We start from the raw sequence: 14,461 nt of genomic DNA, 5'->3' as shown, positions 1-14,461 counted from the left end.
CTCTCAAAACAAAAACAACAGCAAAAAAACAATCTATTCTGCGAAAAACAATTCAAATGAACAACACTAAATAGGGATCTCCTATCCCGGAACACTCGATCCCGCTGAGTGATTCACATAACAAACCGAACCAATCAGGTGATTCGAAGCAGTTGCGTGCTTCAAACGTCACTGAAGTGATTCAAACGTCACGAGTCACGTGACCAAACCACGCCTCGGCACAGTGGCTCGATACGTTTGCTTCATGAGCTACAGCGCATGTGTTGAAGCCTCGGGTATCAGAGGACCATCACTAGCCACAACGTGATCACGCTTATTTCAACTTAAGAAGTCCTCCAAATACCGGTGGTCTGGTTTATAGAGTTTTGTTGTGTGCGCTTTATTGTGTATTTTTACAAACGCATCACTGCAACGAAAAAGCACCCTGAGACCTGGTGACTGTGTGAAATGTTAGTGTAACTCCCCAGATTTCATATGCAAAAAGAATTATTGATCTATCTCATCTGGTTTAAAATCTACAGCCAATCAAAAATCAATATGCAAAACGTAGCGCCGGCGCTACGCTGGGTTCTAAAGGGTTAATCAGCACAACACATGTTGGAAAGGAAAAAAAAAGCAGACATCAGATAGTTTTTGTACTTTTATTTAAACTGAGAATCAGACTGTTTCATTATTAACCATCGTCTAAAATCTCCTAACTAAACATTTTTGGAAAAAAATAACAACTGGCAAGAAATTTTGCTGACACAGACAAAATGTAACAAAAACATTTAACAGAAAATAACAGATAACATAATAATTACAAAAAGATACATTCCTCAATTTCAAGAGTTGAAACCTGCTTTCTCCTGGAGGTGGAGCGGCTGTGGGTCCCCCTGAGTTTGACTGTAAATGACCCGCAGTGCTCCACCACATTTTAATTAAACATTACTGCAAAAGGCAGAACAAAGAGCACAGTTCGTCAGTTCATACCAGACTCCGTGTTCCGTCCCTTCTAATTCACATGCTCGGACAGCAACACAATTCCAACGTAACACATTTATGAGATGAAAAGCAGCAGATAAAAATCCTGGGTGGCTTGTTTGATGACGGCTCAACCTCAACCAACAACCCAAGTATGTTTCATCTCTGTATGGAACACCTAAGGTAGCACTTATGTACCTGCATGAACTGTTAAAGACCCAACACAGAATCTGTACGACCCCACTGGTTGTGTTTTATTAGCTCAATTTGAAAAACCTGAAAAGCTGAAGTATTTTTTTGAAGCAGGAAGCCGGTATCGTCATAACATGATAAAACCTGATTTGGCTTCAGAAAAATAAGCATGTTTTCAGATTCTGGACTGGGCCTTTAAAGCTCTAAGAATACAGGATATATGAACACATTAAGGTGAAAATGGAGCTGTCTACCAGGATAACATGACTTTACTGTGTCAAAAAAACATCCATCCTGAAAAGACAACAGATTAAAAAAGGGACAACATTTGATTTTGTGGAAATAAAGGATGACTAAGAAACATTTTCATCCTGCTTTCTCATAGGAAAACACATCATACAGTTACAAAATGTGAATGAGAACACTGAAAATGACAACATTTCACACTAGGATAGGATGCTTATAAACTGATCTCTTGCCAATATGCAACGGTGACCTTTGAAAAAAAATTCTTTGGTTTGCATTGTTTGCTTTTTTAAAGAAAAAACTGATTGTGTTACTTTTCATCCCCATGATTGAATCCTCTGCAGAATCCTCTGATTAAAATGTGGGAACATTTGTGCACCCACTGATGTTTCTAATATCTCTCTTGTACCATAAAATAATTCAAAACTAGCAATAAATTTCAATTTGTTAGAGATTAAAAGGATAAATATAGGTCTTATATTTGAATAATAGCTCATACATTTCAAAAATACTTTATATTTCGATCGAGGAAATGTCACAAACACAAAAAAGGCGAAATATCAGCGGGTGCACACCGACACACACCTGCACTGTTGCAACACAGAATACTAAACAATATAATATCCTTTATTTATCTCTTATAATATTCACCTACAATGTACAGACATCTGTTTGCAACAGTTTTCGAGGAACTCTGCGACAGGATAATTTGGTTAGTGTGCATAATATTGATTATTAATTGTCACTGAATCGCCGTCAAGCACCTGTGAATCCTTCCGGCACTTCCTCACAGTTTGAACCTGCGGCTCTCTGCACTCTCTACGCCACGGGTCAAGGCCACTAATGTGCAAGGCTTTGTTTGAGGAACATCACCTCAACTGATCTCCAAGGCCGCGTTTCATCTTTGGTCTAACGATTATTTCACATTCCTCAGTAACCTTCTGCCGGAGATTAGTTGAGAGACTAAAATAAAATTCAATTAGCAAACAACTCTTTGGGTAAATAGCGTCACAGTCACCGCTGCACATTGGCCTCTAATACAAAACTACTTGGCAGACAAGTGCTAATCTTCACCTACTCTACAGCAAAGCAAAACAAAAAAGTAACTACAAAGTGTACTCAGAAGTACATTATCTTCTAACAAAAATATAGATTTTTAGAAGAAAAACATTTCATGGTGTTCATTCAGTTCTTCACTTCAGTCTCTGATTTAACACTTCCATTGCTTTCACTACAATCATTCTTCATGTGTTGCATTCTCACGTGGAGCTTCTCCCTCAGACAGATTCAGCTTTGGTTTGGGCGTCTGAGGGACACTTTCCACATTAAGGCCAATTATAAAGCTTTTCTGAACCGACACGTCACTGCAAGCACTTCTGGTTTAACACAAATAAAATGAAGAAGTCAACAAACACGGGAGTGTTGTTGTAAAAATCAGACATCGTAGAGCCCGAGGAGAAAACTATAGAGTGGGCTTCCATCTGTGTGGAGGGCAGCACAAACTTCTGGGCTACTGGCACACAATGTCAGAGATACATTCATAGCATTTTTAGGCAATTACACACTACAACAGTTTAGTACTAAGATACCCTGTCAGTTCACCATGTAACACTACATGACTTTTCAAATGTACTAAACCTTGTTCCCTGAGTTTAGGAAAACAACAAGACAATAAAATTAATTCTTAAACGAGGTAGTATAAAACGGGAATAGCAAGGGCAGCTGCACTCTAACATACAAAACAATGGAGACACTTATTATTTCCATCATACCATTACTCAATAATGGACAAAATGAACAAAAAAATATTATTAATACTGGCTCAGTACCTCAGCAACATCTGAGGGGATAAATAATGTGTGTTTTTCATCCTTCAATCCACACAACAGGTGGAGCGAGAGGACGAAGCTGCAGCGCCCTTACCACCCGGTAAATCAGAACAAAGCAAGGGAAAAAAAGACAAAACGGGATGACGATCAGGAAGAAAGTCATCAGGAAGTATAAAATGCAATGCAGCTGAAGCAGCTCATCACATAACATAGGTATAAGTAGTTATTAAATATACAGTGGAAAGTTTACCCAGAGGCAAACAAGAGGTAGATAATCAGCAAAAAGGACTCACGCTTCCCTTCGCTCCAGTGATAAACTCTATTAAATAATGTCAGAAATGTCACTTCGACAATCTTTTCTTAAACATTCATGGTGGGTGAGATTTTCTTTTTCCAAAAACATACACACAAATAAAGAGAAAAAAAAATTACATTCATTGAAAGGAAAAGATAGAAGTAAAAGAAATCAAACGACCGTTCCTGCCAACATTTCGTACTGCAAAGGCCTTGGTTGGCTTCCTGTTCACTGTCTGTAGCAAGAAAAAGGGGTAAAGGTGAAAAATGTTCCCCTTTGCTTCTTTACGCCTCTCTTTCATGCTTACAGGACTCTCACACTGACATTCAGGCCTGCAATGTAGTGGCAGAAAAAATAAACTGAGAAGGTTAGTGTGGATGGGTCTTTGTGTTTCTTGACTGTGGATTTTTTTTGGGTGCTTATTCTCATTTTGGCTGAGAGTTAGCTGAGAAGATCGCTATCACTCTCACCCCTTCAGTTCAATTCGCAGCTTCAGTTGATGAGCTTAGTTTGGCACAAAGTCTAGACTCACAACAGCTACTGTAACCTCCTCTGCTCCCAAGTAACAAAATCAAACTACCAGCAAATCTAAAGCGCACTAATTAACATGTTGTATGTCAATTGTTTTATAGGGAGAAACAAAGTGAAAAACAACAAATAGCTGTTTTGCAGAGGGCTATGTGCTGGACTATTTCTTGGCTCTGCACAGTCGCTGGACAACTAGCCGAGACTCCAGGAAGTCACTGCTCTCAGCCAGAGTTGTTGTCTGATGCATAAATGCCCCAAAAATCCACACTTTGATTTAAAATTGAAACACTTTAAACAGCTGAGGTGTAATGATGCTGGTAGATGGATTGTGTTGTCTTTGTTCAGGGTGGCTGTTTCCACTCTTTGTGCGAAGCTAAGCTAAATGGGTTAAGCTTTGCATTTGACAGATACATGAGTGATATTGATCTTCTAATCTAACTTTCCACCAGAAAGTGAATGAGCATGTGTCCTAAGATCTGCCTATAACTGTTATTTGCCTCCCTTGACATGGAGTGTAAATAAACAAAAAGGAAGCTGTGGCGAACTCACGTTTTTATGATGCGACAGCCTCAACAGTTAAATTTTTCTGCAAGTACACCGCTGCCTTCACGCCCTCACACACACACACACACGCACACACACACACGCACACACACGCACACACACACACGTCTACACACTTAGACAGGAAGTGCAGACTGAGAAACGCTCTGGGCTTCATGTTCACAGCAGCTGATATCGACAGACTCTTTCACCTTCATGTCAGTCTGACTGTCCTCCGACAGCTCATTCGGCTCTTCTGCGGGGCCGCTGCAGTCCGAATCTCCGCTGTCCTCTGCTTTCAGAGATGGTGGCCGGCTACTGGGACCAGACAGGTTGGTCAACTCCATCTCGTCGTGAGAGTAGCGACCGGAGTCTCCAGTTTCGTGGCTGCCTTCGCTGTTAGAAGATCCCTCCGTGTCGCCGGGATGCCCGAGCAGGACCTGCAGGGTGGGGGGCTGATTCAGGGACATGGACAACTCCTCCTCGTAGGTCAACACTGTGATGCCTGGCTGATAAGATGCAGAGCTGTGTCTCATATTCTGCAGGACAGAGAAAGTTTCTCCTGTTAGTCTGATTGTTCATGGATGAGTCTTAGAGCTGCAGAAAGCTGCAGCTGATCATAAAGTTTTGAAAAAGATATTATGCTGCCTTCATATGAAATCATCCAAACTTAGAGCTTCTGAAATCATTCTGGTCCACATTTCCAAGCTGTTCAAGCCTTTAACAATTACCACCAATCAGGTAGTTAGCCTATAAATGACAGGTAGAGCATGACTGAGAAGCCTGGGAAAGCAGTGCAGTGTGGGATTTTTATCTGCCAATGTACGTGTTGCTGATAGTGAGCAATACTCATCATTCTTAATCTTACCTGCATGGTTTTACTGTCCTTTTTCACTCCACCGCCGAAGGAAAACCATTTCCTTTTCTTCTCAGTGCTGGGCTGAACAGGGCCGAGAGAATTGATGACAAGGTTTGTTCCCCCCTATGAGGAAAAAATACTTTTAATGTTTGAAACGTAACACTATAAAATGATTTCAGACTGTAAAATAAGGATGAATCAGTAGCCTTGATATTATTGTAACTATATTTGAAGTAGTTGGTGTAAAATCAGGGTCTTCGAGCAACTTTTGCAAACCATATGAAACTGTAAACCTGCAATATTATTACGATTAACAGATTTTTCGAATTAGTATCCTTATCTACAATTTCGGATTTCCCAAAAGTTGAAAAATATCAACATTAATAACACATTTCCAAGCATTTTCCAGGTTAGAAAAACAATTTCCAAGTCTTTTGGTGACCGTGCGACACACTGTACCTTGGCATCAATGAAATTACTTCGACTCATCATTGGCACGGCCACATCGGTGCCCTCAACTTGTCCCTCAGCACCCAGATGTCCTGCAGCTGCTGCAGATGTGTTCACCCCTTCTCTGTACGTTTTAACAGATGAAAATTTCCTAGAGGAAAATAAACATGCCGTCATAAGGGACAGGTCACTGAAGGAAAAACTGGGATATTGGAGGACCATGACTGTCATCACTGTTCAGAGGTACTAAGTACCTGTTTTTGCCTCTGCAGATGATGATGAAAGCACAGATGATGATGCAGATGAGAGCGATGCAGACTCCCACACTGATACCCGTCATTGACTTTTGGTCCAGGTGGTAAAATCCATCAGAAAAGGCTGTGAGGGATTAAACCAAAAAAAGAAAAAAAACAGAACACTGAGATCGTATCTTGTGATGGCCTAGTTTCAACAGTCTCCCATTATCCAGTATCATGTAACTCTATTAGCATGTCACTGACCTGTTGAGTGTGTAGATCCACGAGAGAGGTGGAGATCTTGACCAGAGGAGAGATCTGTTCGTACGGTCAGTTCTACCGCGTGAGAAAATGGTCCATCGCCCATGCTGTTGGATGCAGAAACTTTCACCAAGTAAACCTGTCCAGGCTTCAGGTTCTCCAGCAGCGCCATGGTGATGCTCCCTGTCATGACAATTAAGTCTTTGTGAATACAATGTTGAAAAAAGTGCTTTTGTCTTGTTAAACTTACTGGTGTTTTAACAAGATAATTGTAGCCCTCATGTTTAAACCTTGAAATCAGGAGTAAAGTGTGAGTTTTGTTGTCTGACATTCACAGATCACGAGGAAATGCAACTAATAGTATTTGAAGAGATTAAGAGCATGATAAACAAATCTTAACTCAAGGTCCACTTACTAGCATTGTAAGGATTTTTACACTTATACTGCACACAAACGTATTATAGCAATCAGCTGGAGAAGACTGAGAGCTGTGGTATTGAGCTGTAAGACAGGTTTTCAACATGTCAGGAATCATATAGATGCATTATTTAATACATATGTAAAATTGATAAACTAGCTAACAAAACCAAGGTTCTTAGAAATCTTTTTTTTTTTATCACATATTGATGTTTGTATATTTCATGCCTCCACTGTGAGGCAGTCTAATACATGATGAAATAAGTACTTTTTAAAAAATCTACTAATTAGGAAAAAAAATACTACAGTATAATATCTGGAGATATCTGGTGATGCTTAAGACGGTGGAGTTTTTGGTTCTGCAGTGGGGCATTTAACTGCTTTTAGAGATAACATCTAGAGAACAGTTTTGGAAATGCAGGTATTTGTATATACCACTGTTTTGTCTGTACACAATATATGAATATAGTCAGCAGCCTGGAAACACAGTGAAACAGCCTTGCTCCATCCGAAGTGAACATAATCCGAGCAGCACCTCTAAAGTTCACTTATTAACATGTTCAAATCAAACAGTAACTGAAGTGTAAAAATAACAAATTGCCAAAAGCTAAGAACCTAAACAGGATATCTCCCAAAATGCTTTACTATTCTTTTAATGTTCAAATGCTGACCTGTGAAGAACAGGACTCTGTGATGCAGTTTTAGAGAAGCATAAAAACAATCCTCGTGAGAGGTGCTGTGTGAGTGGAGCTTCTGAGGGAAAGACATGGGGGTCAGAGGATCAGAGCTATACACATTCCCATAACCAGCACCACCCAGTCTCCACACCACCAGAGCCCCAGCAGGGCCTGAAGGGGGGTGGGTGCTCAGTTTGATGTAATAGGGGGCTGTGCTGAGCTGGAGGGGTTTTGTGAATGGCTTCACTTTTGACCCCTTCTTTTTTGTGTATTTCCTGAGGTCATCAACTCTTAAAAACACCGTTGCTGCCTCACAAATCAGATACAACAACAGCTTTATAGTCTCTGTTAATGCTTGCTACTATTTTTACCGCTGTTTTCACATACAAGGATGCTGTATGACACCACATTCTGCACATTCTAATATTTCGATCTTGTGAAATAACTATGTGAAGTCTTCTTTCTGCATTGACGCTGGCAACAGAATTATTTTAATGTAAATTTAACCTACAAAGACAAAACTCTGTCCCAGTTAACTGATAACCATTTTAATGCTTTTTTTCCTTCTGACTCACAGCTTTATAGACATTCGTGCATTATGTTTCACGGCACACATTCAGATACACATGAAAAGTCCAGCAGTAAACTGTACAATTTAAACACTTTCACACTAAAGCTATCCAAATGTAAATTAAAACATTATTCATAAAAACTAGAAACTGTTTTGAAATATACAAAGTCAATATTATGACTATTTCAGTAAGCTTTTCAATGATGAAAATAGTAAAATACATATTTGAAATAAAGCAAAAAGCAAAATGTCTGTGTGACAGCACCAGGATTAAAACTATCCTTAATCTTTTTTTTCATATCAACATAACACAGTGACGTCATTTCTAAGCCTTTATAGCAGGTGTAAACACAGCAGCAATGAAAAGATTCGACTAAATACTAAATGCAAGCTGTGGTACTTTAATGTGATCCTCTATTATCTGTATAATAGGCAGTTTGGCACAAAAAAACTAAGAGAGATGCAGACTGTGTCTATTTATAGACGTAGTTAAAAACGATCATTAACAATGTAAATGAAAATCTTTGTTCTAATCACATTAAACCTCTAAGCTGATCTTTTATCGGTGAGACAAAACCAGTGAGCTCTACCTGTCCTGGACAATTCTGAGATCCCAATGAAAAGAGACAGAGATTAGAGGATGAAATGAGTTACTGATTTCCAATGGACCGTTTGTCTGATGCAGAATTAAAGCTTTGTGTCTCCCCCTCTGCTACACATCTGTAATGCCTCTTTATCTAAGCACCTCTTTCCACTCTCCTCCTTACCTTCTCTTTGCAGCACTTGCCATTCCCCGGCTATCCAGGCATTTCTAGAAGCATACAGGATTGTGTAATGAGTCACAGCTAAATTAGGTTCATCTGGGAGCTTCCATGAAACAAGAGCTGTGTCCTCCTCAATCACAGTCACTTTGACGTTGGAAGGTGGCAGCGTGGGAGCTGGGAGGGGACGGATGAAAGGCAAAACACTTTAACATGGATGTCATCACAACGGGGAGTTACGTGTCATGCTAACAATGATTGTAGAAACCATATAAATAATAATGAAATGTTTTGCGCTCACCTTCAGGAAGAGTAGTCTGATAGACCACAGGGCTCCAGGGGCTGGACAGCTGATCAATATGAAGGCGAATAGCAAATTCATACTTGGTGTTGGGCTCCAGATCTTGCACCAGGAGGCTCTGCACACTCCTGCAGAATAAAGACATGAGAGACACTTAAAGGACCAGGCTTCTGAAAGCATTTATCTCTTTTTGCCTACAGGAGGCCCTATTTATCCAGCTGTATGTTCAGAGTGATTCACTGGGGTATTAGCTGTGCAGGTCATACTGAAAAAATAAACTCTAAGCAGCAAGCTGAAACAGTACTGAAAGTGCAATCATTTAAAAAGGCATGCCCGTTTAAAAAACTATACTCTGGTCACTCATGATATTACCGAGTTTAACTAGGGTGAACAGGTCTTTTATAAATGACCAGAAGGTGGTGATGTGGAGCTGTGATGGCAGTGAGAGAGAAAGACACAACAGAGAGAAACTGGTGACTTGTAAACTTTCCCACGTGTGTGTGAGAATAGTGCTGAAGGAGGTAATTCAGCTGAGAAAATGTCAAACTAGGCAATAATATAATACAGTGTTAAGATAAAACAAGCCATCATAGAGTGTTGTCCATCTGGTTTGACTTTCCATGAATCCCTCTATAGATAGGAAATCTATAAAACAGTCTGCTCCAGAAATATACTAAAGCTGCACTAGTCACTACAATACCACAGATACTTTGGTTCCTGTTAAATATGTGTGAGTTATGTTCGACTCTTGAATTCAGTCTCTAAATGGCCAATTGAAAACATTAAAGAAGCTTTAAATGAAAACGAGGAGATTCTTACGTCTGCAGGTAGAGCACCAGGGAGGCGTTCTGCAGGCCAACTGGGTTGCAGCGGACAGTATAGTTGATTGCCTGGCTGGAGGTGAAGGCTGGTCTGCCCCAGTGCAGAAAGACAGCAGTCGAACTGTTGGTATTGGCGTACACATTGTGTGGCGGAGGTGGAGGTGGCACCAGGCGATCTCGGACAGCTGAGAGGTGCATTGAAATGAAAGTAATTTTTCCCATTTTGGCTTAAAGTAAATGCAAGACATGACAGTGGCTGAAATGCACTGAAAATGTGACTTACAGACACATCCAGGGGTGCTGATGGTCTGGTCTGCTTGGTATCCATCTCCAACAACATTGTAAGCCAGTAGCTTAACGTGGTACTTCTTTCTTGGGTCTTCATTAAGAAAAACAGAGACACAAAATTTGTATATTAACTCATTCGGTGTATGTAGACTTCAGGAAGCATGCAGAGATTTGTGATGACCACAGCTTAGAAACCAATGTAATAATTCAACATGAGCCACAGCAGTGTGCCAGATGACAACGTGACTCCTGCAGCCAACAGGAAGCAGGGGTGCTACTTGAAAGAGAGCTGGACTGTGTGGGTGTGGGGTCACTGAGGTTTCTGCTCTGATGGTGTGGTGGGAACGAGAGGTGAGGCAGTGCGACAGATGCTCGGTGCTGTGACTCCTTTGGTCAGTTTCAACAACACTCAGGGCAGCAGAACAGAAGAGCTCCACGATCCATCACCCTGTCACCCCAAGCCTTTTGATTGCAAATAAGCAGCCCCCGGTCAGGCCTGCTGGTCAGTGGTCAGCAGCCACCTCTACTATGGTCCTGAATCTCGGGGTTAAATCAGGAGACAATCCCCTGGGAGGAACACTGCTGATGGTCAACAGCAGTTGCAGGCCTCAGTGACCCTGAAGACCCTCTGCTGAACAATAGCCAGCTGACCAAATGTCCCTTTTACCCCCTAAAAGAATAATGATCAGGTTCTAATTTAAATGTTGCATGCATCATCGCTACTGTGCTTCATATGAGGCAACTTGTACACAATATAAGAAATGTGGCATCCTCTCTAATTAGTGTTTCTCAAATGCTTAATCACAATCTGGCAAGACAAAAGCTTTTCAAGATAAAAAATATTTTTGTTGACAACATGAAGTTATCAAGTACAGTTTCTTGCAGACATTATAAAACATATATGAACATATAGCACAAATAAATAAATGCAATTCCAAAGTAACACAAAATAAATCTTGAGGCCAATACTATTACTAGAGATCTGTGTGTCTTGCAGAAAACAAATACACTTCTATGGGGCTTGAGAGAACAGGGAGACCACGGGAGATGAATGTGTGTCCATGGAGGTTAGTAAAGTTTAGGAGGGGTGGAGCTACGTTATTTGCACCCCCATGCAGCCCCGAGGAGTTTCACTGGAGCCACAGCAGGGCAGGTCAGGCTGAGATAAAACTCTGAAAGAATCCGGGGTCATGGGTGTGGAATAAGAGATGAGCCTCTTTATTTTTGCTCAGGATTCCTACATCGAAATAGTTATTTACAAAGGCAAGTAAGACTAAGAAAAAAACATAATGACCCACTCATTCACAATACAAAGTGTACTCATGAGTTGCTGGTCTTTGTGCAGAGTAGATAAATGTTTACTATGTCAGCACTGAGCAGGGAGATGATCAGAATTAAAAAAGAGGCATCTATCTCTACTTGCTAGGTCAAGAGAAATTTAAAGACAGAATTCCTAGACTTTTTGCACAATGTCCACCTTGTTATCCGGAGTTTTTGTTGCAGTTTGTTAAGCCTCAGTGTCCACCTATAAAGAGGAGCAGGCACATAGTGTGCACATCTACCCAGCCCCGCAGTACAATGGGCCTGCCGTAATTATGCGAGAGAGGAGCTCTGAGAGGGGGGAAGCTGTGACATCTGGGCCACGACCTTTGACATGGAATCTGGGCAAGCTAAATCCTGCAAAAGGAGGGGTTACCGTTCTCTCTCTGAAGGGGGAGGGTCACGCAAAGGAAGTGAGTGGAAAAACAGGGAAACGCCAAGAGTCAAAGTAAAATGGCACTTAAGTGGTGTCAAAGCGTCCTGATAAGAGAAAACTCAGCAGACAGGTTTGTTTTTCAGTCATACTGGAGTCACCTAAAGCTTTCAGGACATCGAGATGTGTCCAGAATAAGTGGTTATATCCTGGGGCGTCAACATCAAGACGACAAACAAGAGGAGGCATTACTAAAACCACCGATAAAATACACTGCAACTGTGTAGTAATGCAATAAACAAATTCTGATACAGAAAAGAAGCTAGCACGCAGTAAATGTTGATGCCTCATGTTTTACTATGAGATCCTGATGGTAAGGCTGGAACTATCACTTATGTTACATGTCAACAAAATTGTGGAAGTGTGTATGACTTGATTGAATATTCCATTTACAGTCATATAGAACATGAAAAAGCTGAAAATCCTGACACTGAAGAGGCTGGAAACACTATTAATTGGATTTTTTGCTTGATTAAAAGACTAAAATTGTTAATTGCTGATAAAAATCATTGTGCCAATTAATTTTCCCACTCTTACAAACACAGCTGCAAAACTACACATTATAGTCTTCACTCTACTTCAGCAACCACAGAATTCCTTGAGTGTTTTCTAGAAGGATGCGTGGCTTTACTGCCATAAATTATTCTGTGCGTATTAAAGGGCATATTTGAGCCATTTGTGGTCACCCTTCTTTTACAGCTAAAATGCAGTTCCCGTTGGCCCCTGAAGTTTTGTTCTGTTGCCAAAGGCCCCCCAGGCCGCGGTAAGGAGTGAACAGGGGCCGTAAATGTCATCTCCTGCTTGAACCCTCACACCAGCATCTATCATCCCTCCCACCACCTCTCTCTCTCTCTCTTGCCCTTCCTCACACAAATCAACACACAGACATATACTCACACACAACGCAGGTTCATCACAAAACAACCTTTTAAAACAACGGCGCTTTCTGACGTGTTTAATAAAAGGAGTGGAAAAGATGCAACATGGCCAGTGGCTGTGAGATAAATCTACAGTTGTGTGCACAGCGCTGTCTGGTGCCAACAGGTATGAGAGGTATTTAAGCGTTGACTATTCATGTTCTTCTCATCGGCCAAACAAAGAATACAAATGTGAGGAAAGGTCACATTACTGTGCCATTTGTACCCAACTGGAGCCTCTCGAGCACATTCCTGTCCCTCATGGTGTGCTTTCAATCATCTGGAACGTCATAGGTGATAATTTAACAGGCGGCCAGCTCAGAGCATGCTCTTCTGCAGCTGGACACAGAGCTGAATCAGCAGCATCCACTTTTACCGCAGCTGATCAGAAATCAATGCTATTGGCAAAAAAAAGGGGATGGCTGCTGTGTCCTACATCGAGTGGATTATAGGAAATGTCATTTACAGTACAAGCAGATTTAATTTGCAGTGATCGCCTGCTGAGAAAAATCAACATTCAGCACATTTTGAAGTCACAGGGGTTCAAAGTCGCTCACAGCAGGGCTTCAAAGTGGAGTTTAAAAGAAAGACAAAAATTGTTCATAATAACATAAGTTATCAGCCCTCAAAATTTGAAGTATATAAGGTCCACAATGCCGTTTCCAGTGCAATTACTAAAATGTTAAATTGCAGGAGCAGAGTTTTCAAAGAGGGAAGTTATTTTAAATGGTACCATGCTCTTCTCATTAATGACTAGTGGACTTTACAGTACAACACATAAATATGAACAAACCAAGGTTCTGTCCTCTCACTCTCCATTCAGATTTTGAGCTCAGATTTTATCTGCCTTGCTATCAGTACTTGCTGAGAATGATTTCCAGAAAATAATCATCAATGTATTTACCAATAATAAAATAAAAAACAAAAGCAACAAAGCAGACCTTTGAAAAATATTCAAAACTAAAAGGGAATTTGCAGAGAATTCACAATGTACCACACCTGTGTGCCCAAAGATCAGATGGTCACCATTAAAGTGAAATTGTTTAACTTTTGCAATACTATTTAAAGCATTTTTCTTCTAAACGAGTGAATTCACTGAGTTCATGGCACGTCTCCATTTGAGTTACTATCAGAGAAGTTTTTTATCATTGCAGTGGATTTTTTTATCTAGATTCTCGTCTGTTTACAATTTCTTGTATTTAGCTTTTAATAGTTCACATTCACTGCTTTTAAAAATGTAAATGTTATCAAAGCCTTTCAAAACTGTCTCTTGTATAAATTATCCTCTATCATTAGGATAAAAGAAATATAATAAATACAAAAACAGCAGAAAGTAATGTCTTGAAGAAAGAATGTATAATTGGGAAGAAGCATTAATTCCATTGTAGTGAGTTCCTTCACAGCAAAACAATGTTTTCTCTGCTGCAGGAAGTGTTGCCACACAGGAGGTCAGATTCTTCAATTTACACCTCGCCCCTCATGCTCTCTGCTGCTGCTAATTTGTGACAAAAAAAATCTCAAGGTAGTGAGGTCACAAGACACGTTCATTGTTT

At 40.5% G+C, this 14,461-nt stretch overlaps 1 protein-coding gene across 1 annotated transcript in view; it reads right to left on the bottom strand.

Moving 5' to 3' along the window:
* Positions 1-627: 627 nt before the first annotated feature.
* The window catches only part of prtga (protogenin homolog a (Gallus gallus)), a 31,460-nt gene continuing 17,626 nt past the window's right edge, over positions 628-14,461 (bottom strand). Inside the window, exons 11-19 of the mRNA XM_023284239.3 lie at positions 10,234-10,329; positions 9,949-10,135; positions 9,130-9,257; positions 8,835-9,005; positions 6,406-6,585; positions 6,160-6,283; positions 5,915-6,056; positions 5,465-5,578; positions 628-5,135 (exon numbers count right to left, since the gene is read on the bottom strand). Coding sequence (XP_023140007.2) covers positions 4,734-5,135; positions 5,465-5,578; positions 5,915-6,056; positions 6,160-6,283; positions 6,406-6,585; positions 8,835-9,005; positions 9,130-9,257; positions 9,949-10,135; positions 10,234-10,329 — 1,544 coding nt within the window. The 3' untranslated portion in view covers positions 628-4,733. The remainder of the gene's footprint in view (positions 5,136-5,464; positions 5,579-5,914; positions 6,057-6,159; positions 6,284-6,405; positions 6,586-8,834; positions 9,006-9,129; positions 9,258-9,948; positions 10,136-10,233; positions 10,330-14,461) is intronic.

Source organism: Amphiprion ocellaris, chromosome 1 (genome assembly GCF_022539595.1).
Source record: "Amphiprion ocellaris isolate individual 3 ecotype Okinawa chromosome 1, ASM2253959v1, whole genome shotgun sequence".
In the NCBI taxonomy this organism is placed as follows: Eukaryota; Metazoa; Chordata; class Actinopteri; family Pomacentridae; genus Amphiprion; species Amphiprion ocellaris.
Note: the sequence above shows the minus strand (reverse complement) of the source record. Positions and strands in the feature narration are given on the sequence as shown.